Source organism: Opisthocomus hoazin, chromosome 12, assembly GCF_030867145.1.
Source record: "Opisthocomus hoazin isolate bOpiHoa1 chromosome 12, bOpiHoa1.hap1, whole genome shotgun sequence".
Lineage (NCBI taxonomy): Eukaryota > Metazoa > Chordata > Aves > Opisthocomiformes > Opisthocomidae > Opisthocomus > Opisthocomus hoazin.
In genome coordinates this window covers 16,064,612-16,089,894 of record NC_134425.1, presented here as the reverse complement: position 1 = coordinate 16,089,894, position 25,283 = coordinate 16,064,612, and the positions used below count along the sequence as shown (strand labels likewise).

The following is a 25,283-nucleotide window of genomic DNA, read 5'->3' as shown; positions in this document are numbered from 1 at the left end:
GCGGGCTGAGGGTCCCCTCAGCCGCCACAGGCCTCTCGCCGCCGGCCCGAGGGGCAGACAGGGCCCGGCCTAGCCGCCCCCCAAGAGCAGGCCTCCTACCCGGGGAGGGCTTGGCTAGCCCCACGGCAGGCGGGGGCGGGAGGCCCAGGCCCTGACAGCGCCCACCGGAAGCGGGCCCTGGTCGGTCGTGCCCCGCGGAGGCGGGCAGACGCCCTCTCCCTCACCTCCCCACTCCGCCACTATCCCACAGTGCTCCGGGGCTCCGCCTGCGGAGCTAGGGACTCGCGCTCCGCTTCCCTTCATTCAAATAAGTCACGGCGGGTGGCAGCCCCGGGGCACATCGGGAGTTGTAGTCCTCCGCGCCTTGCGCAGTGCGCGCTCCAGCGGCCGGCGGGACTCGCTGTCCCGGCGTGCCTCGGGGCGGGGCCGCCGGGGCGGGGCGAGGCGAGGCGAGGCGGGGCGGGGCGGGGAGCGCGGGCGAGAGAGGCTGAGGGGGTTCGCGCCGCGCACGGTGCCGCCGCTGCTGCCGCCATAGTGGGAGCCGCGGGGTGAGTGTGGGGGGGGCGGGGCGGCGGTGGGTCCCCGGCAGGGCGGCGGGACCGGGCCCGGCTGCTCGCGGCCCGGCGCATGGAGCCGCCCCACCCCGTGGTCCGGCGGGGGCTGGGCGGGAGCCGGCGGCCGGAGCCGCCCTGACCTTCCCCGCCTTTGAGGCGCCGGTCCCCGAGGGGCGGCGGCGGGGCCCGGCTCCCGCGCTTACCGGCTGAGGGAGCCGGACCGCCGCCGCCGGCTCTTGCCCGGGCGGGCGGAAGGCCGGAGCGAGGGGCATCGGCCGGGGCGGGTCCGGCCCGGGGGCTCGGGGAGCGGATCCCCCTGTCGGGCGGCCGGTGAGGGAGGCGGGTGGTGGGCGCCGGGGGAGGCCCGGGGACCGTGTGCCCGGTGTCCCCGTGAGGGCCGGGGTTAACCCGACGCCGTCGAACCGCTTTGTCGCGTAGAAAAGGAGAGGTTGGTGCTTCCCCCGGGGTCGAACCGGCCCGGTGCGTGTGCTCGGGGAGCTGCCGGTCCTGGCGTGGTTTTACCCCTCGAGTTACTGCTTTCCACCGCGGTTCTAGAAAAGATGATTATTTTTCCTCCCCCACTTGATCGTTATTGTCACTCTTCAGCTTCAAAACACTCAAAATCCGCACAAACCTACAGCGGCGAGGAGCGCGTGTTGCGTTTTGTTGGTGTGAGATGGTTTTGTGAGGGTGTCGAGTCATAGAGTCACAGAATGGTTTGGGTTGGGAGGGACCTTACAGATCGTCTCGTTCCAACCCCCCTGCCATGAGCAGGGACCCCTTCCACCAGCCCAGGGTGCTCAGAGCTCCATCCAGCCTGGCCTTGAACACTGCCAGGGAGGGGGCAGCCACAGCTTCTCTGGGCAACCTGGGCCAGGGCCTCACCACCCTCATAGTGAAGAATTTCCTTCTAATATCTAATCTAAATCTGCCCTCTTTTAGTTTAGAGCCGTTCCCTCTTGTCTTGTTTCATCCCTGAGACGCTGTTCTTGCAATTCAGCTTCAGCTCCCTAAGGCAGGTCATAATGCTGCGTCTGCTCCTTCTCGTTTGAAGTCCACCGTTTCCAGTGTAAATCTAGAGTTTGGTTTGCGGCGTACACCTCATGTTGCAGTCAGCCTGGAACAAAGCCCAGGTAAACGCTGGAGTAGGAATCGGTTGCGGATCTGTTCCTTGAAAGTTAAGCCTGATTGCTTAATCAGCCTTTAAGTTGACACTTTGATTTCTCTTTTGTTGGGAGGAGGAGTTGTGTTCAAGCAAGGCTTTCTGCGTTTATGTCTGGTGGCTTTAAGCTTTCTTTTAGCAGCAACAAGAAAAAAAAGGCATTTCACAGATCCCTGTATCAAAGTAGAGAAATTACTGTATGTAGTATCATTATCAGTGAAACACATCATCTAATTTAAAGTGCAGTGGCGTTTTGGCTCACTTCTGGACTATTTAACTCTTCTTCCACTGGTGTCCTAATTATTATTTCACATTCCTCCCTAAAAGATTGCAGGTTATTTGGTAGATGTTTTTGAATAATCCTGTTTTAACATCTGTGTTCACTTCTTTAGAAAAATGCAAACGGTAATAACTTTCTGCAGTTCTCTCTGCTGGGATTTGTTTTGTCTCTGTCATTAGTAATAGGATTGTGGAGCTGGTGGTGGTGTGGGGTGTGTTTTGTGTGAGGATTGCAGTGTGTGCTAATAGCTGGTAATATTTGTAAGCATGATTTATTTCAGTTGTTTTAAAACTCCTAAATACTGTGGGCTCACAGCCAGTTTTGATATTCATGTTGGTGCATGACCCCTTGGTGTGTTTACCTACTGTGTTTCTGGAAGCAGGGCTGTTGTGTGTTGCAGGGGGCAGAAAGGCAGCAGAAGATGTGCAGCTTTTGAAGCGTGAGACAGTGAGGTAGACACCATAGGAAAAGCTTTGGTCACGCTTTTTTTTTTTTTTAGGCATATTTTGGAAATTTGGAGCTCGACAATAGCCCTGCTACCTGTTGTTTGGAGGTGAGGTGTAACAAGTGTTGCTCACACACCTGAAAAGCTTGTGGATTGTAAAGCATGTTGGAGAAAGTTTTCCATGTTTTGAATGCTGGCAGTCAATAGTGGGAATGCTGTGGCTAAACCTAAAATTACGGGGTAATGTAATGCAAAATAGCAATGTTATCTTGGTCCTCTTGCATTTAGCGCTGCACCAAGGTACCTAGGGTTATGTTTTTAGGGGTGACTCCCTGTGTGCTAGCTCGTTCAGGACTGTTACTTACACAGCTGGCTGCTTTTAACAGGCATACAGCAGTGATTGTTTTCAAATGGGCCGAACTTCAATTGGGAACTGCAGGAAAAGTTGCAAGGGTTAAATTGCAGGTTTTGATAGAAGTTCTATTTAGAATAAAAATTAATACTGAATATTAATTTGCTGCAGAGTTCATGAACAAACCTGGTTAATTTTTAAGTAATTTGTTAGAAAAAAGGTTTATAACTGCAGTATGACATCTTTGCTTCTGTAACTTAAAAATCAGTTCCTAATTTTCTCTTAACCTGAAACAGCAGTCATGATAGTCAGAGGTGGATAGGTAGAAATATCTTATGTTCTGCTGTTTCTTGGAGATTAAATGTTATGTTACTGTGCCTGTAAGGTAAAGAAAAATGTAGTGCAGCAGTTGCCCCCCCCCGCCCCCATTGCCTCCTCTGTTACTTTAAAACTGGGCGGTCTTCGGTTCATTCTGAGCAAAAGAGATCTGACTGCAGCCTGGTGAACTTGAATTCGGTTTTTGTCTTGCATAAAGAATATTGTGCAAGAAATGGCAGATGTGTAGCATTGTCGCTATTAACAACAAAAGATTATATCTTCCTGTCCAATTATATGTAATATAATACATGTCTGTATATTTGAAAAGTGTCTCGGCTGACTCTGACTCTGTTGGGTGGTCAGGTTGCAGGCAGGATAAGCATCAAGGTGTGGGCACAGTGAAAGCTTTTCCGGAGTCCTCCTCCTGTTCTTTATTTACTAGTGGACTTCTACTTGCTGAAATCTGTAACAAAAAAAAAATATACTTTAGGTTGGCGGAATTCCAGCATGAATTTGTTTTAATGAAGTTGCAGGAGAAGAGTAAAAAGACGGAGAAGGGGAATTTATTTTCTATATTTTTTCAGAAGGAAACAGTCTGTGCCTTGTCACTTTTCCCCTTTCTCCCTTTCCATCCTTTCACTGTTCACATATCTAGACTTAATTATTTTTAGAAATGAAAATGTATTTAGAGTAACGTAATTTCTTGCACAGCGCAGCCCGTAGCAATTACTAGGTGAAGGTCTCTGTTGAAATCAATAATTTCTGATTGGCCTGGAGCAGTAATTTGGAGATTGTTAACCTCTGTGGATCAGTCAGCTGCTATGGAGCTGACAGCGAAGACACCGAAGAGAAGCACTCCTTTCTGAATGCATTAATTTGCTCCTTGACTGGACATTTCATAGATTTTCAAACGGAGAAAGACTTGACTACTGAGTTGGAGTTTCTCAGAGGTGCAGTGTGTTTAAGATAAACGGCTGATCCCTGAGTAAGTTCCAGTATTTCATCACCCCGCTGTTAATGTGTGTTCTGCCTGGCCTTCTTTAGCCTAGAGAAGAGAAGACTTGAGCGGGGCTTAATCCTGGCCTCCGATACCTGTCAGACCATTATCAGGGAGACGGAGCCGGGCTTTTCACAGGGGTACTTGGTGGGAGGACAGGAGCCGAGGGGTGGAAAGTGGAACAGGCGGGGTTCTGACTGGACATGGGAGAGCTGCCTTCTGCATGAGGATGGTCAGGAGTTGGAGCAGGTTGCCCGCAAAGGTTACGTAGTCTCCAGCATCAGAGCTTTTGGGATGGAAAGTGGATAAAGGCGTGGGCAACCTGGTCTCCTCTCCTAGCTGATCCTGCTTTGAGCTGGAGGAGGTCCCTTACAGGCGGAACTGTTCTGTGATTCTGTGAGAATTTGCTTAGTTTGTCCTGTTGACAGTGTATGCCTTTGCTAAAGGAAGAAGTTGGTCTGTTATCAAGTGATTCCTGGTGTAGTTGAACAGATGATTTCTTTGAGAGAAGATTACCTGATCCTGTGGGGCTGGTTCCATTATGTTTCAGACAGTGTGCGCAGGAGATGCTCCTATCTTTGTTTTAGTGGCAATAGAAAAGAGCTTGAAGGAGAAGCAGTCTAAAAACTGTTTGTTGCTTTCCTTTTTCTTTTTTTACTGCAGTCTAAAGACTGCTTACTCTTTTTAATCTGAGTGATCAAAAATACATGCATGTAGAAATTGTATGAATAACAGGAACTGAAACAACTGAGAGCTCTTTTGTTGTCCTTATTTATTCTTGTTAATGAGTAGTGAAGGGTGCAGCAACTGATGGTCTAAATCATATTTGCCATGGATTCATGTGTACCCCTGGACCAGTAGCACCAATTTAAGGGGAGCATTGGTGCTGGTTTTCAAATCTTCCAGAAAACAAGCTTGAATTCAATCTTAAGAGAGTTAACTTTGGTGCAGTGGTGCGTAGGGCAAGCTTTAACATCCAGGGAGCGTGGTTTACTTACAGTCTGGTTACTCACAGACAGAATAAACGTAGTCATAACTAGATAATAGATGGCAGGTTTTTTTGCTCCGCTAGCATATTGGTTTGAGGCTTTTGCTCTTTGAATTCTGCCTTTTCTTTCTTGATGTTCCACAGATCAGAAAGTCTTTAATGAGCTTATTTGCCTGTGGCGATTGTTCATTGATTCTTTGAATACAGCTTGCTTTATGAACATGGCAATCCCTGGGAGACCACCTTGATTTGCTTTAGCAATTTACATTATGCTTTACTATTGCTTAAACTAGTTTTTGTTGACATTTTCAGAAAATGTAGGATTCTTATAGAAGTGCAGGTCTGCCGTGCTTGAATTCAGAAAGACCGAGTTTTTAGAACTACTATCAGTAAGCTTGCATATGTCCAGGTCTGATAATGCAGTAAACATAACTGCAGCTTGAAACAATTATTTGGTCTTTCTCCATGCGGCAGAGATGTGATGATAGCCCACCTGCTCCAAACGTCACTGGTGCTTACGTGTGTCAGGGAAAGCGATCTGTTTGTTGGTCTGTCAGCAGGTGACTCTTTCTACTTTTGCTGAGTGAAAAGATGGCTTTTCCTCAAGTTACACCTCCGAGTAGCTCTGGTGATGCCACTTGAGCAGAAGGATGGACTTTGTGCTGCAGCATGCTGTCAGAGAATCATCTCCAGGTGGTTTCGTGGCTTGTTGGTTAAAAGAAGCAGTGGGAAGAGGTTTCATAGAGACCTTTTGCAGAGGTGGGCCTTTTAAGGACTGTGTTGCCTGTAGGAGTTACAGGCAGTCTTGGTCTGTTGGTGCTGATCCTTCTCTGCCTTTACTCTGGATATGAGAGAAGAGGGAGGAGTGTAGATAGGGACACCTGAGCTGGGAGAAACAGTGGAAAAGCTTCTGTAGTTTTGGATTTTGCAGCAGATCTGCTCCCTGAGGTCAGTGGAACCCTAGTCCAATTTGAGATCACTCATGGCCTGTGTGAAGGCTCTGTTCTCTTCTAGGCCTCCTCTGTCTCATAACTTGGTGCATCTTCCTCCTTGGTGCTATTGTTCTTTGGGTCACGCAGCTTCACGTGGTACTGGTGCCATTAGCCACGTGCCAAGGCAGATGAGAGGCCACCTTCATTCAGGCAGTCGTCTCCCTCCTGGAGCAGCATGGCCAGTGGCACAGGACACAACAAGCTGGAGGAATCGATGATGAAAGGGGGACAGAGGCTTCAGAGTGCAGTGTAGCCTTGGAAGGTTTGGCAAGGTCGAGGAGCAACAGAAGCGCTGGGCGGTATAGACTATGCGGGCTGGGCTGCCAGGATTGTGGCGTCCTGTGGAAGTCCTGTTGGTGTTGGGAGTCTGTGACCGCATGTAGGAAAGCTGGGCTTGTTTAGCCTGGAGAAGAGAAGGCTGAGAGGGGACCTTAGAAATGCCTACGAATATCTGCCGGGTGAGTGTCAGGAGGATGGGGCTTGACTCTTTCCAGTGGTGCTGAGCGACAGGACAAGGGGCAACGGGCACAAACTGAAGCAGAGGAAGTTCCGTCTGAACATGAGGAAGAACTTCTTCCCTCTGAGGGTGACGGAGCACTGGCCCAGGCTGCCCAGGGTGGCTGTGGAGTCTCCTTCTCTGGAGATATTGAAGACCCGCCTGGACGCGGTCCTGTGCAGCCTGCTCTGGGTGACCCTGCTTTGGCAGGGGGTTGGACTGGGTGACCCACAGAGGTCCCTTCCAACCCCGACCATTCTGTGATTCTGTGTCATGGGGGACTGGGAAGTTCTGCATGGTTTAGGGTATGAACTCCCCCTCCTATGCAGGAGCTTCGCTGTGCATTAAGGGGTGCTGTGTACCCCAAGGCGTGGCGCAGCAGTGGCAGTGCCGGGCTGACGGATGAATGTGGGATGAAGCTACTGGGGGTACCGTGGTACCTTGTAGGATGGGGTTTGTAGGAAGCGAGATGAGATGTGTAGATGACCGGGGCTTACACTTTAGGATGTGTCAGTGTGCAGCCTGGCACAAGTGTGGGAAAACTTGATTTAGATGTCGCTGTGGAAAAGTCCCCCGTGGAGCAGCGATCCCAGGTCTGCGGTGCCAGCGTATAACTGCTGAAGAGAGAGTTGCTGGCAGCTGCAGCCTCTGTGTGCTGTATTGGGTTGCAGCTTGAGCACTGACTGCTGGGTGGTGTTTGAGGTGGGGTTAAATTCTCCCAATACAAGCAGATTGCAAGAAATGGAGTAAGTGATGTGAGTTAAAGCATTACACTCCGTGGTGGTAGCTCAGCTTTGCTGCTGTGCTTCTGCAAAGAAGCTGTTAATCAAATGGACTGTGATGTTCTTAAGTGGATGTGGTGAGGTAGGTTTGGTTTGAAGTGACAAAGGAAATAAAATTAAGTAGCTAAAGGAGCCTGTCTCCTTTTCCCTGGAGAATTAAGGTGGAATATCTGATATTATACCCAGTGGTAATTTTCAGCAGGTGCCTTTAAAAGGACAGGTGTGGCACATCTTCTGTGCTTTCTAGCTTATTGAAACGTCTTTTGTCCGGCTTAATGTGAACTGAATATTCTTGCCTCTGTAACCAAACTTTGAGTGATCCATGGATAGATTTGGCTGAATGGCTCTAAGGCACATCTGTGTTGTCCTAGTGTTTGACAACATCAGAGCATGTGCATTCTTCGTAGCTTTGGAATAGAGCTTAAAAGCCTTTTATATTACATTTATCTCATGAAAACAGCCTCGTAAATGTATCAATACAATCTTGTATGGATTGTATCTCCTTGAATGCCAGTGGGCTTGGTGACACAGAAGATCATTCCTATCTTGTTCTTTCTTTAGGTGCATCTCTGAGCTTCTTACATCTGTGATGACAGGCATAAAACATAAGACAGCATGGAGGAAAAGATGACGAATCAGAAAAGGAAAATAAAAAACCTTTCCAGTGAGAGTGCTCAGCAAGACCTTATATGAATGGCACTGGAAAAAGAGCAAGGTGGTTAAAAAAAAAAAAAATCAAGGAGCATTAAGCTCAGCAGCATTTTCTTTTAGTTTGATTCTCACTTCTGGCAGAATCAACATTATAACTGGTCTAATGTATACTGTTGTTTGTTTGTTTGTTTGTTTTTTATTTAATGGTATTTTACCTGTCAAAATACAAATACATTTTTTTAACGACATACCAAGCTACCATACTAATTTTTAGATTTAGAAGCCATAATACTACTTTATTTAAAATAAGAATTCATTAATTTTTTTGTGGTCTCAAAAGCTTTTTCACAGTTTCATGATTGAACAGAAGGCATCTGGTGCTTGCTTGAGTGAGGCTGTTGTGCCTTGAGCTGAAAGCCTCTGGGTCTAAACGAGGTGCTGTGCTAGCATACAGCTTGATCTTTGGTTTGTGTGATGGTACAGCGAGCTGTTAAGGATGAATACACATTGTGTGTGGGGAAGAAGAGATTAATTTAGCAATAGGTAATGAACTTTAGCTTCAGGAGAATAAGCTGGTGGGGTTTTGCTGTTCACTACTTCACCTCAATGCTAGATGCATGGCAGTTTAATGTTGGTACTGTCAACTGGACTTGTATGTGAATGTTTAAGAAGGATATCTGATAGTGACGTGAGTTTGTGGGCTGAAATTGAAACTGTGATGATCCGTAAAAAGTGAACAGAAGTGTCTTTCACTCAGACTGGTTGTTGTCCACCACAGCCATCCCAAACTGCACACCTCAAGGTGCCTGCAGGTCTGGAATGGAAACAGCAGACTGCAAAACTAAATACTAATGCTTCTGGTTTTCCAAACTAGACATGAGAGTCCTTCCTAACAGCAGGGCGGGCATCCCTCAGTAAACTGGCCAGGGAGTTGGGGAGATGGTTTTAGGGTGGTGTTCTTTCAGCGTGAAATCCCTTAATACAGGCTGAAGTTGTTTGATTTATATATCTGCTCCAGGTTAGGCAGGTATGTGGCAATTGTGGATGTGCAGTCAATACAACTTTTTCTCTTGTAAAGTAGGTTTAAGCTGTTCAGGGTGTGTGTGTGTGTTTTGATTTTTAAACCTATTGGACTTGGATGGACTTTTAATTTGTGATCTGTTTTCCTGGAGGAGTGACCACGCTGGGTAAAACTCCTTCAGACTGAGTCATGTATTGCAAGTATTAGTGGAGCACATGTGATGGTGACTGATGCCAGATTGTAGATCTTTTTGGAGCAGTTTGAATACTAGTTATGTGGCAACAAGTCATTGAATTTTTAGTCTATGCAAGTGTGCAAGGGTACTGAGTTTGATGTTCACTGTATTGCCCACGTGGTTGGTATGGAAATAAGGATGTCTAAAAATGAGATGGATATGTTTCTGTCTTAAGTTATTGTTTTACCTCATCCTTGAATAAAATAAATTTCTAAGGTGCACTTGGGAGCTAGCATGTAGCCAGCATCAGTTGGATGTCAGAAACTACGGAGCCTGTGACATGCTTTTGTCATGCATTGTCGCAACCAAAGGTCCTTCTGCTGAACCTCTCCTCTTGTCACAGGCTACAAAGCATCCCTTCCTCCACAGGGAGAACCACCTTGCCAGCTCTCTATGCTGTCACATTCTCTGCTCCAGAGATGCCAACCATTTCTCCCTCAACTGATCTAAGCTCTAGCAGTTGTGCTTGGTTTGTATTTTACTTTGGTAGTTGAATTCACAGCCCTGAAAACTTGTGTGCTACCTCCTGTTACGCTGTTGGTCTAATAGAAGATACTTGCTCTTCTGTAAATCTGGCCAAATATGTGTAACCTTAAAACTTCTGGCCTAGGATTTGAACCCATTTCAGTTCCCATTTGTGTGAGTAAAGTCAGACAGCCAAAGGCCTAAAATATGGAAAGAGCTTTATTGTCTGGCTGTGCACGGAAAGGTAGGCCTGGTAAGACTCACTGCGGAGATCTTAGGCATATGTTTTTTACTTCTCTTGGGAATTTGTCAGATCTTAAACAGGTGTGTGAGTAATTGACCTCTAAAGGAAGCCAGAATAGCTGTCATGTCCTGTGTCCTAAAACAGAATTTCACACCTTAGGTGCTTGCCAGACTGGCAGTGCAATACGGGCCTGTAGCTCAAAGGTTCCTGGTTGGGGGTTGCGAAGAGTGGCTGACAAATCTTGACGTTTAGCAAGTGTGATGTAGTTTGTTTAGAGTAAACTCGGATCTTAACATGTAACATAGTGGGTTTTGAGTGCAGCATTGTTGAGTTTTGACTTTTAGCAGAATTTTTCAGTCTTTCAGAGAGGTATCAGGATAAAGAAAAAATGAGTTTGCTTTCTTGAAAAATTTAATGGCGTGGTAAAGCGATCATCTGTACTGATAGTGCGTGATAGTGTCTAGACTGGGTCTATCCAAACTGCTGCGCATGGTGTATGTTAAGTCCCTCTAAACTAGGGGGTCATGTGTTCGGAAGTGTGTGATGCCTCTGAGCTTCCAGTTCCTTTGCTGGGATCTGCGGATTCTCACCAGTGTGAAAAATCGTGGTTTGTATCTTGAAATTACTACAGGTTCAAAGATAAATGTCAACTATACTTCAGCCTTACTGACAGGACAGAAGAGGAAAGTAGGTCTTAAAAAGTAAGCTTGTGTTAAGCAAAGAGCTAGTGAATGAAGTCCTGTTATGTCCCCTTGGAAGGACACTCCTGGAATGCCGTGTGGGTGGTGAAGTACCTGAGGAGCTGGACAGATAAACCAACTGGTGTAAGCCACTTGCAGACAATCCGTATTAACATGTCAGTTGCTTACAGTAAATGAGATCAAGTCGAAATAGCAAGTGCTTGGCAACTTTTTCCAATGGTGTAATGTTTGAAATATGTGACTATAACGTGGTAACCCTTACTCATTTTTGTTCTTGTTCTCTACTTCTATACATGGGTTGTGACCTCACACTGAAATAGCTCTAGAAATCACTGAATGCTATAATAAGAAATAAAACCATTTGGTGTCCAACATTTTTATTTACAAAAGTGTAGGATACAGAGGTGAGATTTGTCTTCTTCCAAAAGAAAATTCTGGTCAGCTGTGAGACGGTGTTTACGGATGCTTAATACTCAAGCCAAGTGCTGTGCTTGCTTATGTGCTGCTTCTTTCTGATGAGTTTGTTTGTTTGTTTTACAGTCACTGGCTTTAGGTGAGGATTCAGAATGGGAGACAAGCCTATCTGGGAGCAGATTGGGTCCAGCTTCGTACAACATTACTACCAGCTTTTTGATGCAGACAGGACTCAGTTAGGAGCAATATATGTAAGTATCTACAAAAAGGTGGCTGGAGCTCTCTCCCGTATCTGTCTAGGTTTCTCTGTTTTGATGTGTGGGAATACACAGGGTGGGATAGTGGGTTTTATCCTGACTCCAGAATGTTAGTCAGTGAATCACACTTACTCAACTTTTATTTATTTCATTTCTTTTATGTTTCTATTTTGAGATTTGTCTGCCCTATCTACAGGCATTCAGACTCATAAAACCCCCAGCTGGCTGTACACAGTGGCTTGTACTGGAGGGGGAGCTGGTGATGATCCTGTGATGAAATTCTCTGTAAAAACAAATATGCCAGCCTTAGTCTGCCATTGATTTACAGGCGTGGATTTTCTTGGATCCCTCTTGAAGTGGGGTGCAGGTGTTTCTTGGATCTCATGCTGTATTAATCCTCAGAACACTAAAACAGATTTAAATTTTTGACTCCAGTTTAAATATTGAGACTTTTTAAAAGAAATTTAAATTCAGTTGAAATTTCTTCAAACATTAGGCTTTTGTTTTTGTTTCTTATCTGGGGCAAAGTAGATTTGGCTTCCAAAATTAAAGATAATAACTAATAAGCCCTAGAAACGTCAGCTTTTAGTTTTGGTGGAAGACTCCTTCAGAACATGCAAAGTGCTCTGTGTGTGGAGTTGATTACTGGTGGTGAGGAATGCTGCTGGGTGGCTGAGGCATTTCAGCAGGACACTCAAGTCTTACAAGTGTTCTAGCAGCATATCCTGTTTTTCTGACCTGTTATTTGTATGCTGGAGGAATTGTATAAAGCTTCACCAAGCTCTGGAGGATTGAAACTCTAGCACAAACACCGTCTGACACTCCTCCTTATACCTCAGCAGTATCCACCAGCACCGATAGCATTTGCTCTTTGGATTATTGTGTATTTGCTATCTGCTAGATTGTTGCCTTATTTTGGCCAAGAAGCTGCGTACAGAGAGCCTGTAAAGCAAAAAAACCAAGCTCTAAATATGAAGGCACTTAGCAGTTTCTGCCATGTTATTACCAAAACACATTCAGTCCTCGGAAGATTGGTGATAAGTACAGCCTAATATAAATGCCTGGAAACGTGGCCTTCCACACAATGAGCTCTCAGGCTTTTTCAACCCCTAGAGTCTTTCTGCCTTTCATCATTCAGTGGAGACACCTGTGTAAATGTAGTCAGGAGAACTGTTACGCAGGTCACAGATGTGTATTGTTTTGTGGAGTTCTTAAACTGGAGGATGGGACCCTGATTTGCGTGGCTAAAATGCACCAAGATCACAGCTTGTCTAAATCAGAGGAGGTTCTGCAGAAATGCGCCTTTACGGATGAGCTTTTTGCCTTCTGAGACCCTGTGGGGAGGGGAGCCAACAAATTTTAGAGCGTGTAGGAGCACAGCAGGGAGCTCTTGGGTTTGTTTTGCATTCCTGTATCACTGTTTCCACCACAAGGTTCAGTTTTCTCCTTTAGCGGTGTAACCCAGGTCAGTTGAGCTTTTGTCACCTATTCCAGATGGGGACCTGGGCCAGTTCCTTTCGCTACGAATTGCTTGAGTTGTGTGAGTTGGAGCACTGAGTTAAAGACTTATTTACAGTTATCCCCCTGCAGTTGTTACGCAGGAAAATTCTTGACTTTGTATCCGTAGGTTTATTTTTTTTTTGTATCCTTCAACTTTTCTTATGAAAGCTAACTTTGATCCAAAGGCAGGAACTTTTTTTGGTGGTAGAATCATGATAATGAAATTTCATCTCCTTAATTTCTAGTTGATTATTCTACACTTTTTCATTTGTTCTTTGTGGTTTCTTTCTATTTCTCTTTGATGTAGTTTCCAAATGGCTGGATTCTAAGGATATATGCCATGTAAACAAAGTGTCTTACCAGGGTTGCTTAAGGGTTACCTAAGCAGGTTATTGATATTTTTTTTTTTTTCCCCCTTTTCCCTCCAGATTGATGCATCATGCCTTACGTGGGAAGGGCAGCAGTTCCAGGGCAAAGCAGCTATTGTTGAAAAACTCTCTGTAAGTGTAATCCTTACTGGATGATTTGGGAATCGGTTCTGAAGACTATAAATTAATTGCTTCTTGAAATTTTATTTTGACTTCAGCAATTTGAAACTCTTGAGCATGGGAGTTGTGCTTCTAGCTTTTGGTCTTCAAAAAAATGTTGCTTGTGATTTAATTCTATGTAGTGGGTGGCTCTACTGGTGAAATGTTAATTGACTCCGTTAGTTTGCAAGGTTGTTTTGTGACTGCAATTGCCCCATAGTCTAAAGGAATGAAAGACTTTTTTTGTTCTTTTAAAGCATGGCAAGGAAGTAGCAATAGCAAACCTGTTGCTTGAATCTGCTTGTGGTAGAGGTTAAACACGTTATTGCAATGAACAATTGGTTTTCTGGTACAGAAACTGCAAATAAGTCCTCAGTGTAGCACTTGTCAGCTGTTCAGATGTGAGTGGTTATGGTTCAGGACTTTAAAACCAGTGTTTCCTCTTCATCAAGTGAGAGTAGTAGTAGTTAGGCATGGTGGTGATGGGTTGACGTTGGACTTGATGATCTTAGAGGTCTTTTCCAACCTTAATGATTCTGTGATTCTATGGAAGCATTTCTTCCTGTATAGAGACTGAAACTCTCCCTCCATGTTCATTTAGTTAAACTTGGAGAAGTTTTACCTTTTGGGTAAATCCATGCCTCTGTTATGAAACTGGATGTACTTATAAGCTGCTGTGAAACTAGAAAGTTTGCTTCTCTTGCAAGATATGTGGAGGGCACGCTTTAGGTCCTCAGATGTTCTGCTTGGAGCATGGTGTATCAGGCAGGTACACTTTTTTTTATTACAGCTTGAGAAGGAAAATCTTTGTAACTTCAATGCTGGTCGTCTTGTACAGCTATTGCCCCTGTGTTTTGGAATCACTACTTTTATCCAAGACATCTGTAACTGTGAAGGCTGAGATTTGCCCTTGGATCTGTGTTTTAGATGCCTGCATTGCCGCTGAGAAGGCCACGCACCTCAGAATAGCACAGCTTGCAACTGCTCTCTTCTAGATGAGGAGATACTGAAGCTCCAGAGTTGCTTGTTTGTATACTCAGTGTTCTTTAGACTTGTGGGCTAGCAGCCATTTAGATACCTAACCAGCTAAGCATTTGCTTGGCCGCAGTGTCTCCGACTGCTGCCTTGGATCTGTCCCAGTGCGGATCGGCCCCTTTCCCACCAGACCGGTACTCCTCTTTACCTTCCCTGTCTGTGGTGCCAGTTGGACTTTCTGGATTCATGCGCCTGTTGCACAGTCTTGCTTGGTGAGTGAAGGCATGCTGCTTTGCCTCAGGGAAACTTTTTCTGACTTGTATTCATTTGCTTAAAGTAAGGAAGAAATGCAGTAAAATTATTCTATGCCTTTCCACTGTCATGGCTCATTGTGGAGCTGTATCAACTTACTGTGACTCTAAAGTCTTTCAGCATACCCCTGTGAGCACTGAGCTACTTGAGCTCTGTTTGCTGTTTCAGCTTAATGTGCTCACCTGCTCTGTGCTTCTGGAGCTGCTTAGTTGAGCAGATCGCTGAAAGTTTGATGTTGAAATTCTTTTGCGCCTCTGCAGTCTTGTGTTCTTCAGTGCCTGTCTGATGAATCGGTGTAAGCACCAATAGGCAGGATTTACTTTTACATGAAGTTCTCTGCTGTGTAACAGCCAACACTATGGCACCCTTTCAGCCTGCTCTGTCAGATGATGTTAGTGCAGTAGGGCAAGATTGTAAAGGCATTGCTTTGCCAGCACTGGTGCGACCGTACCCTGGTACGGAGTGGGAGTTGACACTTGTTCCTTCTGTCTTAATTGGTGCTGAACTTAGGAGTTGTTTCAGATAGACTGACTGCCCTAACTGAGGGGCAGCCTGATTTATGCTGAGCATTTGAGATAGCCGTGTAGTTCTACGAACCTCCTGGAGCAGGTAGGAAGCTACGAAAGGCAGCTTTGTTGCCAGGAGTGAGTTTAAGCTACTCACCTTTATTCTTGCAGAATTCCTCTTACCTGACTTCAAGGAGGATTCCACAGCTTTGGTAGTGAAAGCCCATACAAGTTTTAGTGGACATTTAGAGGACATTAAAAGCCTTAATTGGTGTGTGGCTTCTCGCTTGTCATTTTTGTTGTAGTTTTCATATCAAGAAATGCTTCTCTCCATTACAGATGGATGTCCATAAGCAACCATCCTTTTGAGGTAGTTTCTCTCTTATCCTAAAAATCAGTTTCCTATCAGCTGACCCTACTTCTTCCAGCGGGATTTCCCCCGCTGCATCACATGAGGAGTAGCTCCTTGGCTAGCCAACCGTTGGGGGCCTTTTCTCTGAAGGGGACAAGCGGATACTTGAGACAGGCACCAGCTTACCCAGCCTTGTCTTTGGTTCCTTGTCACTATTTTGCAGGGCTCTTGTCTCTGAAGCCTTTCCTTCCTTCCCTGTCTTCTCTCCACAGTCTTACCTCTCACTGGCATCTTGTCACACTGGAGGCTGGGTTCTGGATGCAACCCCATTCATTCCCCTTCATCCCTCTGCCTTTTCAAGAGATTGTTCTTTCAGGACTTGTTCAGCAAGAAGCCGTTGTGCTGAGGTGGGACCAGGTTTCCTAGTACTCTTTTTGTTAAAGGATGGGTGTGCAGTGTTCCAGCCTATGCTTGTGCAGGCACATTCAAGTTTGCGAAGGTGACCCTGGAAAATACTCTGCTGGTAGTTCAGAAAAGACTGCTCTCAATTTTTGTGGTGTTGTTACTGGATGTCTATTCCATATTACAGACCGGTTGGCTCACTTTACGTGGTAGGTTGGGATTGTTCTCCAAGCCAAGAGGAAACACTGCAGGCTTTATTGGAGAGTGTTCTTGAATAGTGTCCCTCTGTGATTAGAGGGCAGCTCCGTACTCTTCCTTTGCTCCCCACGTCCTGATCTTTCCACAGGTTCTGTGTTCTCTATTAGTGAAGGGTTTAGCTTCCTGGTATTCTTCCTAGAGTCTTGTGCTTGTAGAGCCAAGACTGTACCTCACGTCCTTGACAGTAGGACTTGGGCCTCCTGTTCTTGTACCCAAGCCTGCTGGGAAGTCTTTCAGGCTCCTTCCACTAGAGTGAAATGCAGAGCTTGTCAAAGTACATGTTTGGGTCTGCCTCAACCTGTTAACAAATTAGGGAAATGAAGTAAAGGCACCAAAGTACAACCTGAGGTTTAAATGACTGCGTGCTGCTGTCCTGTGCAGTGCATGGACTCTGGGCATCAGCCATGCAGTCCCTTAGAGCTCCATCCGTGCTGAGCTGCTGCTGCTAAAGTGTCTAGCGTTAATGCAGCTTCTGATGGAACAGTGCCCAAACTGCATTTGTGTGATGGGACTCTGAGGTCCCCTAGATAATTTGACGTTTACTGCTTGAAGTTGTCTGTGATTGGAATGTGAATGTGGTCTAAGTTGAAAGAGAGAAATTACTCCCTGATGTCTGTTGTTTCTCGAGGTGTTTTCCTTTGACACTTAACTCCAGACATACTTGCATCTGCTACATGAGCGTGGAAAGCTTTTTTCTTTTCAATATGTGTGCTTTTGATCTTCATCTCCTCCTCCTTTCCCCCTGCAACATGGCAAAGATGGTGCCTGTTGCTGTTTTCATTCCCTGCGGGTGCTGTTACCAAGGAAAGAAAAAAGGGGAGAGGTGGAGATGTAGATTTCAAGTCCTGAACATCGGTTCTTGGTCAACCACCTCCCCTTTGCATTCATAGCCACTTTAACAAAGCAGCAAATTTGGAGTTGTCTGGTAAACAGTCTTTGAACACTGTTTGGAGCAGGGAAGCTTTGTGCCTTCATCATACGAACTTTCAGCTTGTAGCTGAACTGAAGCTCTTCGGGCAGTGTAATTGGACTAGGAGAAGGTACTGCTTAACATATACCGTGGCAGATTTCACGTCTTGATGCTCGAAAAACAAAACTGTTATGATCCACCCAGCCTGAGTAGCGTCAACTCTTCATGTAGTACTACCAAAATAGTCTAATGCTTTGCAATGTTGGATTTGCTCAGTCTTTGTTTTGCAAGTTAAATAATGCAATGACTGTACACTTCCTTATTTTACTTTCTTTTCATTGCAGAGCCTCCCTTTCCAAAAAATACAACACAGCATCACAGCACAAGACCACCAACCTACACCCGACAGTTGTATACTCAGTATGGTAGTGGGACAGCTCAAGGTAAACTCTTTCCATTACAGGTTAATAAATGCTTATGACTCAGATTTTTGCAGGATTCTAAGTTGTCTGATTTCTGAAAATGTTAAAATGCTTTCTTGGGTGGGGAATGAATACTGCTAAGCTTGCACTGGGACATCGTTCTTCTACTGTTCAAGACTGTCAAGAAACTGCTCATCCCTTCAGATAACTAGCACCAAGTAAAATGCCTGTGATTTGGTAGTTGTATGTTTCTGCCAAGCAAAGTACCATGGTTTTTACTGTGCTTACAAATATTATATGGGCTCTAGAAGCATCAATATTTCCCTTCCTCAGCTGCACTTAGAAGCATCGTTACAGCATTATTGGGCAACGTAAGCACATCTAGTTTAATGTGCCCTGATGTAACTTACACATCGAGCTGTGATTTAGCAGATGTTTTCTGTTAGCTGACAACCCTTCGGTAAGACCATGTTTTTTCTTTGCTGTCACAGGACACAGGAATACAGTCCTGGGGTTAATGCAGGCCAGGTCCTCTGTAGTCAGAACGGGCTCAGCGATGGGAGCGTTGCCTCTGAGGTCAAACGCTTATTGTTGAAATAGCTGCTTCTTGTGAAAAAATCAGATTATTTTTCAGGCTGTAGTATTGCTGTTTACATTATACTGCTGAACTGTGTAAGCTTACCCAGTCTCCTGTTCTTTTGAGGAAGTTTTGCATCTAAATATACCAGGGCTACAGACTTGTAAGCTAATTACACTGCTTATCAATGGAAGAAGTTGTCCTTCAGTCTGCAAAAAATATTCTGTATGTAAAGCCAGCTCTGGGCACAACTTGCTCACAGTGGGCTGTGTGTATTGGAAAAGTGTGAAATTACATAGCAATAGTTAAAATTACCAGAGCTAGTTTTATCGGGGTTTGGTCCAGCCATGCTGTCAAGTCAAGACTCTAAAGCCATCCAGTCTTTAGAGTTACTTGAACCCAGTTTCTTTTAAAATAGCTGTTTAGGTTTCCTTTTCCTGTGAACTCTGAATGGCACCCCCGATAACGAAACATTCACACTTCCGCTGACTGTATTGTTAACTAAGCGAATACAGGACTGAAAGCTTGAATCTGCTTGCTTCGCCGTTCTCCTTAATTATTTTGGGCTGAGCAGTAGAGCAGTTCCCAGTGTATTGCATCCAATTCTAAGCCTGACACAGATAGCTTTGGCTCTCATTAAAGTTGCTCCTGCTTCCTAGCTGCAAGCTGGATTCCAGCTTTCTTGTTGCTCAATCCCACCTGCCCACACTCTGCTGAGGAAAGACAGCCACGTGTGGCCGCAGCAAGCGCTAAGTTGCAGGACCGGTGTGGCGTCAGACATGCTGATCTCATCTGCCTTACTCTTGGGTGTGCACAAAACTCAATGATGTGACCAGGGCTTTTTAATTCAAGGTCTTGAGCTGCTCACACCTGCACCTGGTTTTGCACAGTCATGTGTTTAAGGTTATTGTGTAATCATCAAGTAGATCACAGCTTGCGACAGTGACTGTGTCATGCCAGAGCAGAAGAAGCTTCTACTCTCCCTGCATATACTGTGGGGTCAGCTGCTACTAAATTGTCGCAAAGCTTCAGCTCTCTTCTTAACTGTACAAGAATAGTTCTGAAGAAATGATGAGGCCAAGGACTATTACTGTGAAACTCCGTATTTCCATTACCAGAGTATTATGGCTTAAGTAAACCTGCAGGTTTGGGTTGCTTTAAGCCTTTGGCCGCTGCTGGAGGGGGATTTAACTGCGGTCAGTTGAAATCACCGCTGTCCTGTGACAAGGTCAGGATGTGTATCTGCCTCTGTGCTGCACCAGTCTCCAGCCCAGCATGCTAATACCAATATGAACTGTAAATAAAAAAAAAAAAAAAAAGCAACAGTCATCTGCACTGGGGGGGACTGGGCACAACAGCTTCATGAAGAAGACATTGGACAGTCATAGAGCACCTAAGTAGGGTGAATGTCACTCGTGAGGATCTAGCTTGCCGGCAGAAGCAGTACAGTAATCGCTTTCATTGAAAAGCATATTTGCAAGTAAATATATGAAACATCCTCTTTAATGGATGTTGGGATAGGTAGTGAAGTGGGGTTTTTATCCTTTTGTAGAGGTATAATGAATATACCTTCACTTACTCTGGTTCTGTGGTCATTTTTTATTGTTATTTGTTGTCTGGGTGCATGCTTGCTTGCTCCAACTAGGAAGATTAAGCATCAGTTTAAGCCTTTAGGAGCAAGTTTCATGTAGTGTGATGCTACTTTGCCAGTGTTCATCCAGAATGTCAGCCAGTATTTTCAGCGTGCTTCACCTCGTAACGTATTTCTCCTGTCACGCTCAGGCAGATGATGACCAAGTGCTAGGCTTCCACCAAACCTTTTTGTTGAAAAGTTTTCAAGGTGCCTGGGTGTGCACCAACGAAGTCTTCAGGCTGGCCCTCCACAACGTTTAACCCGCTGCCTTGCCTCTATTCCATGCAGTCCTCGCTGTCCTGGTTGAGTAAGGAGTGCTCTCTTCTCGCTCTTCTGTCACCTGAGCTGGGCTGAGAAGCATGGCTGTGGCTTGTGCGAGCAACGTGGCAGACCTGTGAATCCCCCAGAGTGTGAATTTTTGAAGTGATTGTTGCAGAATTGATTGTGAATAACTAATTGTTATGCGGTGTTTCCTAGTCTTGAAAGGGAAAGGAAATTTGCAATTAAAATCACTGGATGTTTTTGTAATGCATGCTGAACACTTAAAGCGTATCTTAAAGCCCGTTAAATGAGGCTCAACATCTGAAAGAACCTGCTATCTTAAGTAATTAGCCTTTCCTTTGAGAGGAGGGTAGCTGCGAGCCTGCAGTTCAATCAGCAGTTGCTGTGGGGCGCTGGTGGAAGAGCGAAACTGTCTCTGACCAGACAGAGGAGAGAAGTTGTGCAGCTACACTTGGATTGCAGAGGAGTGTTGCATCTAATACTCTGATAGGACCCACGGCTCTGCGAGCTTTCGACAGTTTTGAGCCTCCAGGTCAGAAGGCGTGTAGAAAAACTGGAAGAGGTCAAAAAGCTGCCAAGATTGCCGGTGTTCTAGAGCTTGTGGAGCTGGGACAGGAGGAGGGTAAGGGCAATCTGCCTGAAAGTAGGTGGGAAGTACTTGAGTACTTACAACAATCTGAAAGCAAGCTGTGCTTGGTGGTGCCAGACAGTGTAACGAGGAGCAGTGGTTGCAGAGCATAACTTGGGAGGCTGAGATTGGGCACAAGGGAAAGATTTTCACTGGAAGGCTGAAACCCTGGGAGATGGTGCCTGGACATCTTGTGAAACGTCGATTCTTGGAGGCTTGGAAGACTGCCGGACAAAGCTGTGGCTGGAGGCAGTGCTGCTGGTAGTCTGTGCTCATGCTGAGCATGAGGCTGCTCTGGAAAGCAGAGGATCCTTCCAATCCGATTCTGTGACTCTCGATTTTAATTCAAGGATGTCATGAAAGAATTTGAACTGCAGAAAGGAAAGTTTTGTAGGAAAAATAAAGCCCCTGTGTTTTGAGCCTGGGCTCGCAAATTTTGTGTGGGACATGGCTGAATTTGGAAAGTAAGGTTAAAGAGTTGCAGTGAGGTTATCTGAGGTGTGATGAAGATCCAAAATAAAGTGGAATGGGATTAGTCTGTGCCTCCCAGAGCATCTCAAGTCACTCAACTGTGGGTCTTCGCTATGTGTTAATAGGATGGATTCAGAAGTTTGGGAACAGACTATAAATTATTTACTTGGCCTTAAATATAGTGTAGGATTTTCCTTGTATTTAAAGTATACTGCTCCTCTATGCTGTGAAGACATAACATGAAAAGAATAAAGAAATCAAGAATCTGTGACTTCACTGTGGGATTTTGCCATCTGTACAACAGCAGATGTTTGGGGAAGAATTCCCTTTCTTAATCTTCATCTGACCAGTCCTGAACTGGGTAAGAAAGGAGGAAATTCTCCTCAAGTTGAAGCAGTAAGAGCTGCAGTGCAGCTAGGCTTGTCAGAAATTGAGGAAACCTATGCCAAAACTAGTCTGGTGGTGATATCTTTTTTTTTTTTTTCCCAGAGGTCTATTCTTGAAGTGTACTCATGTCAGTAACGACATGCTCTAATTTGGTCTGAAAACTACTTATCCAAGTTGTAATAGCTGCCTCAGTGACCTAAGAAGAGGATGCTTTACAATGTTGTATGTCAAACTTTAATGTACAGTGCTCTGATGCTGCTCCATTTTCTTAAAGATTCCTTCATGTCCAGGAACCTACCAACTATACCAGGCAGCAGTGGGACTGTACTAGGATATGTTATATTTTGTACTTAAGAAAAGCTAGAAAAGGTGTAAGCCCACGGGTTTCAGTGTGCCGGCCACCTCTTCAGTGTGGATATGGAAGCATCTTTTCTGGGCAGATTAATAATGGTGATACTTCCCCTGAATCACACGACTGCTGTCGTGTGCTAGTGAACTAGATGGACGCAGGTCTAATCCAGCGTAACTGCTCATGTTCTCATTGTGCTGATTGTTACAGAGCCTCTGCCTAATGCCAGAGGAGGCGTATGTCCATGTGACAAAAAGCTGCCCAGTGCGTCAACCTGTTGAACAGCGACTTTACTGGCACTTGTCTGGCTCGAGGATTTTTCCTTCATTTGCCTGCTGAACACCTGGACTTGCTCATACTCCTGGCCTTACTTGTTGCTGCCTTGATTTCTGGCTGTAGTAGTTTCCTCATTCACTTTGTCCTTCATGGTTTGATAGTAATTTGATATCTTGGCCATTCTTCCTATTCTGAACACATTTTTGCAAGTTAGGCATACTCAGTTTTCTTTCTTCAGTAGAAAAGTGTCCTGTAGCTGGATCATCCTTCTTGTCCTCCTCTGGCCTTTCCTTGTTGTATCACTTTAATTTTTTTAAGTGATAAGACATGCATGCAGGATTTGATATGTGGGTGCTATCTGTGCATTTATGCAGTTGCTTACTTAACAGGTTTTGGTTCTCTGTTCCCTTCCTAATAACTGCTAACACTGTGCTTGCCTTGATAGCTTTTGAGCTCTCAGCTGGTTTAAAAAAGAAAGTCCATTGTGATTTCAGTACCACTTCCCTGAGAGGCCACAGCTAATCTAGGACCCTGTTTGGCTTTCCTCTGCGGACTAGCATACGCTTGAACTGCCCTTCGTCCCCACCGTTTTATTTCCTTGGCAGCTGGCACAGTGAAATCCTCGCAGCGGTTTCAGATTTGAGTGCTGCTTTTTGTGCACCTGATCCTACCGGTGCTCTGGCAGCCTTGCTGTTCTGTGACATGGCTGACATCGTTAGCAAGCTGCTCCTCAAAGCTGGCTTGTTTCACAGTCAGTCCCTCACTTAGATGAACTTTACTTTTTTAAGGAAAGATCTTTTTTGTTTGTTTATTTTGTAGCCTGCTTGCTCTTTGACCTTCCCATTTGCAAATAAACGTTCAGCACTTTGACAGTCTGTTTCACGGGCCACACTGGCTGCTGCTTTTTAATACTTTTATGCATTTCCCCCTTTTTCTGAAGCTGGATAGTTGTGTGCTGAAAGACTAGAGCTTAACATCCTCCAAAAATGCCGTATTGAATACACTACGGTCAGTATCAGAAGATTGTTTTGTAGCAAGGTCCTGTGCCCTGTTCAGATTAAATCCTATTGTGTGATTTCCAGCTGACTTGGGAATCATTTAGGATATTTTTTGAGTCTTTAATTCCTGCGTGACATCCCTGAGGAGGCTGGTAAACATTAGGTGGGAGAACCATTCTCCCTCTAATACTGTTTTCTACTTTTGTAGTAATACAGTAAATAGGGTGCAGGCGCTATAACCTGCCTAGATGAATTGCCAAAGGCAGGAGTTGGCACTGCTGCGAAGATCCCCGTGCTTACACCACCTCATCGCAGCTGTAGCAGATACTCGCTCCCTTCGAGCTGTTGCTGGGCAGCGGGAGTGGGGAGCACTGCGTCACTGGCCAGCTGTACCTGCTCTCTTAAAGAAAGAGAGCTGTACCTTCTCTTCAAAAGCCTCAGTCATTGCCTAGATCATTCAGGCAATATTGTTGATACCAGGAGCTTCTGTCATCAAAGCACAGCAGCTAAAAACTAATTTTGAAAGACTTAGTTTTGCACTTGGTTCCGGGGCAAGGCCCAAAGAAAACTCTGTGATTTGGCACCGAGGCAGGCATGCTCTTACCGCTGTTGTGAAGCTGCTGGAATGAGATGCCTGCAAGTCCTCCAGAAACCCCCAGCTGCAGCTGCCGTTGCAGGATTTCTGCGTCATTGGGCCCTAGGTGTTTGTCTGCAGAGCACCTTGGAACGGAACCTCTGGTTGCATTAGTGTCTCTTGAGGTACTGGGCATCTTGCAGCATGTGACATCACTGTTAATGTTAGCTTTTAAGTCATCTTGTCATGAGTTTTGGAATACATTCCTCCAAAAAAAAGAGCTTTTTGAACTTCCTTTCCTCTCTTTCTACAGGCTGATGAAGATCCTATCATGGGATTCCACCAGATATTTCTATTAAAGAACATCAACGACGCCTGGGTTTGCACCAATGACATGTTCAGGCTAGCGTTGCACAACTTCGGCTGAGCTGGCAATCCCGAGGCACCCGTGCTTTCTTTTTTTTTCTTTTTTTTTTTTTTTTTTCCCCTCCCTTCTTTCCTCTTACTGGTATTATTCACACTCACAGAACATTCCAAATATCATACACAAACCTGCAGCACTGGGGAGCGTGAGCAAGTGAGGCCTGTGACCTGCCCTTCTGCTGAGTTTACATTGTCACTAGATGAGTTTCTTGTGCATGATGTTTGGAAGTTAGACTTAGCTGCATTTGACAAGAGAAATTTGTGTTGTACCAGCATGCCTCGGAAAGAATTTATAATGCAAAAGGTTGTTGTTTATGTACTGACAAGATGCTCTGTAACCCAAAGAAATGAAAGAACAGCAGCCTGTACAGCCCAGATACCGATTTGTTCAGATGTTTCAATGCTACATTACACAATAAAACCATGAGATTTTCTTAACCGTTTAAATTGTTTTACTGAGTTGGCTATGGAGTACGTGACGCTGTTTGCCCTGCATATCCTCCGGCTGCCTGGTGAGGAAATGTTTGCAAACCTAAACCTCTCCAACCGAAGAGCACTTGATGGTCTCACCGATGAAGGCAGTTCAGGTATGCCCTTGGCCATACAACTACTTTTTCCCTCCCTCTCAGTAGCTTTTATAACGGAGACTTTTAGCTCAGTGTTAAACATTGGCAGCTTGGTTCCCAGCTGTTGTATTCTACCAAGGCAGAAGCCTTGAATAAGACACAAGGATGACAACACTCATGGTAGCCTGCGGCTAATCTTCACGTCGTATCTATTATCTTCACCCTCCAAGCTAAGCAGGACGCTGCATTTTCTTCGCAGGCAGACGCAGAGCTGTGACTGCTGGGTGCCTGCTGGCTCCGAAGCCCCAGCCGGATTCGTGCTCTGCGTCACCGTTCCAGCACCCCTTCGTGACAGCTGCAGCTGGCTGGCAGGACTGTGTTGGCTGCGCAGCTTCTGACGGCACGGTCGGCTGTCGTGTGCCACCAGCTGAGGGATTTATTAAATTAATCTTTCCAGCATGCTAGATGGCACAGGGGCAGAGTCATGGTTCCTTTACCTGCAGCCGTTAGGCTTAGTTTTCAGGGGATTAGCACGCCTCCCTCCACTTGCTTTCAAGGCATCCGAACTTTGCATTTGCCTTTTGGAGACTTGTCTGGAAAA

General features: G+C 45.4%; 1 protein-coding gene across 3 annotated transcripts; it reads left to right on the top strand.

Moving 5' to 3' along the window:
* Positions 1-461: 461 nt before the first annotated feature.
* On the top strand, positions 462-24,563 carry NUTF2 (nuclear transport factor 2). 3 transcript variants are annotated; one of them, XM_075433958.1, is made up of 6 exons: positions 462-548; positions 11,224-11,348; positions 13,283-13,354; positions 17,441-17,539; positions 19,878-20,035; positions 24,007-24,089. In XM_075433958.1, the coding sequence occupies exons 2-5, from the start codon at positions 11,250-11,252 to the stop codon at positions 19,986-19,988; spliced, it is 381 nt and encodes a 126-aa protein (XP_075290073.1). In that variant the 5' UTR covers positions 462-548; positions 11,224-11,249; the 3' UTR covers positions 19,989-20,035; positions 24,007-24,089. The 3 variants fall into 3 exon arrangements, with proteins under 3 accessions (XP_075290073.1, XP_075290071.1, XP_075290072.1); XM_075433956.1 differs by lacking the exon at positions 19,878-20,035 and having other exon boundaries at positions 24,007-24,563; XM_075433957.1 differs by lacking the exons at positions 462-548; positions 19,878-20,035 and adding an exon at positions 7,950-8,081 and having other exon boundaries at positions 24,007-24,563.
* The last annotated feature ends 720 nt before the right edge of the window (positions 24,564-25,283 follow it).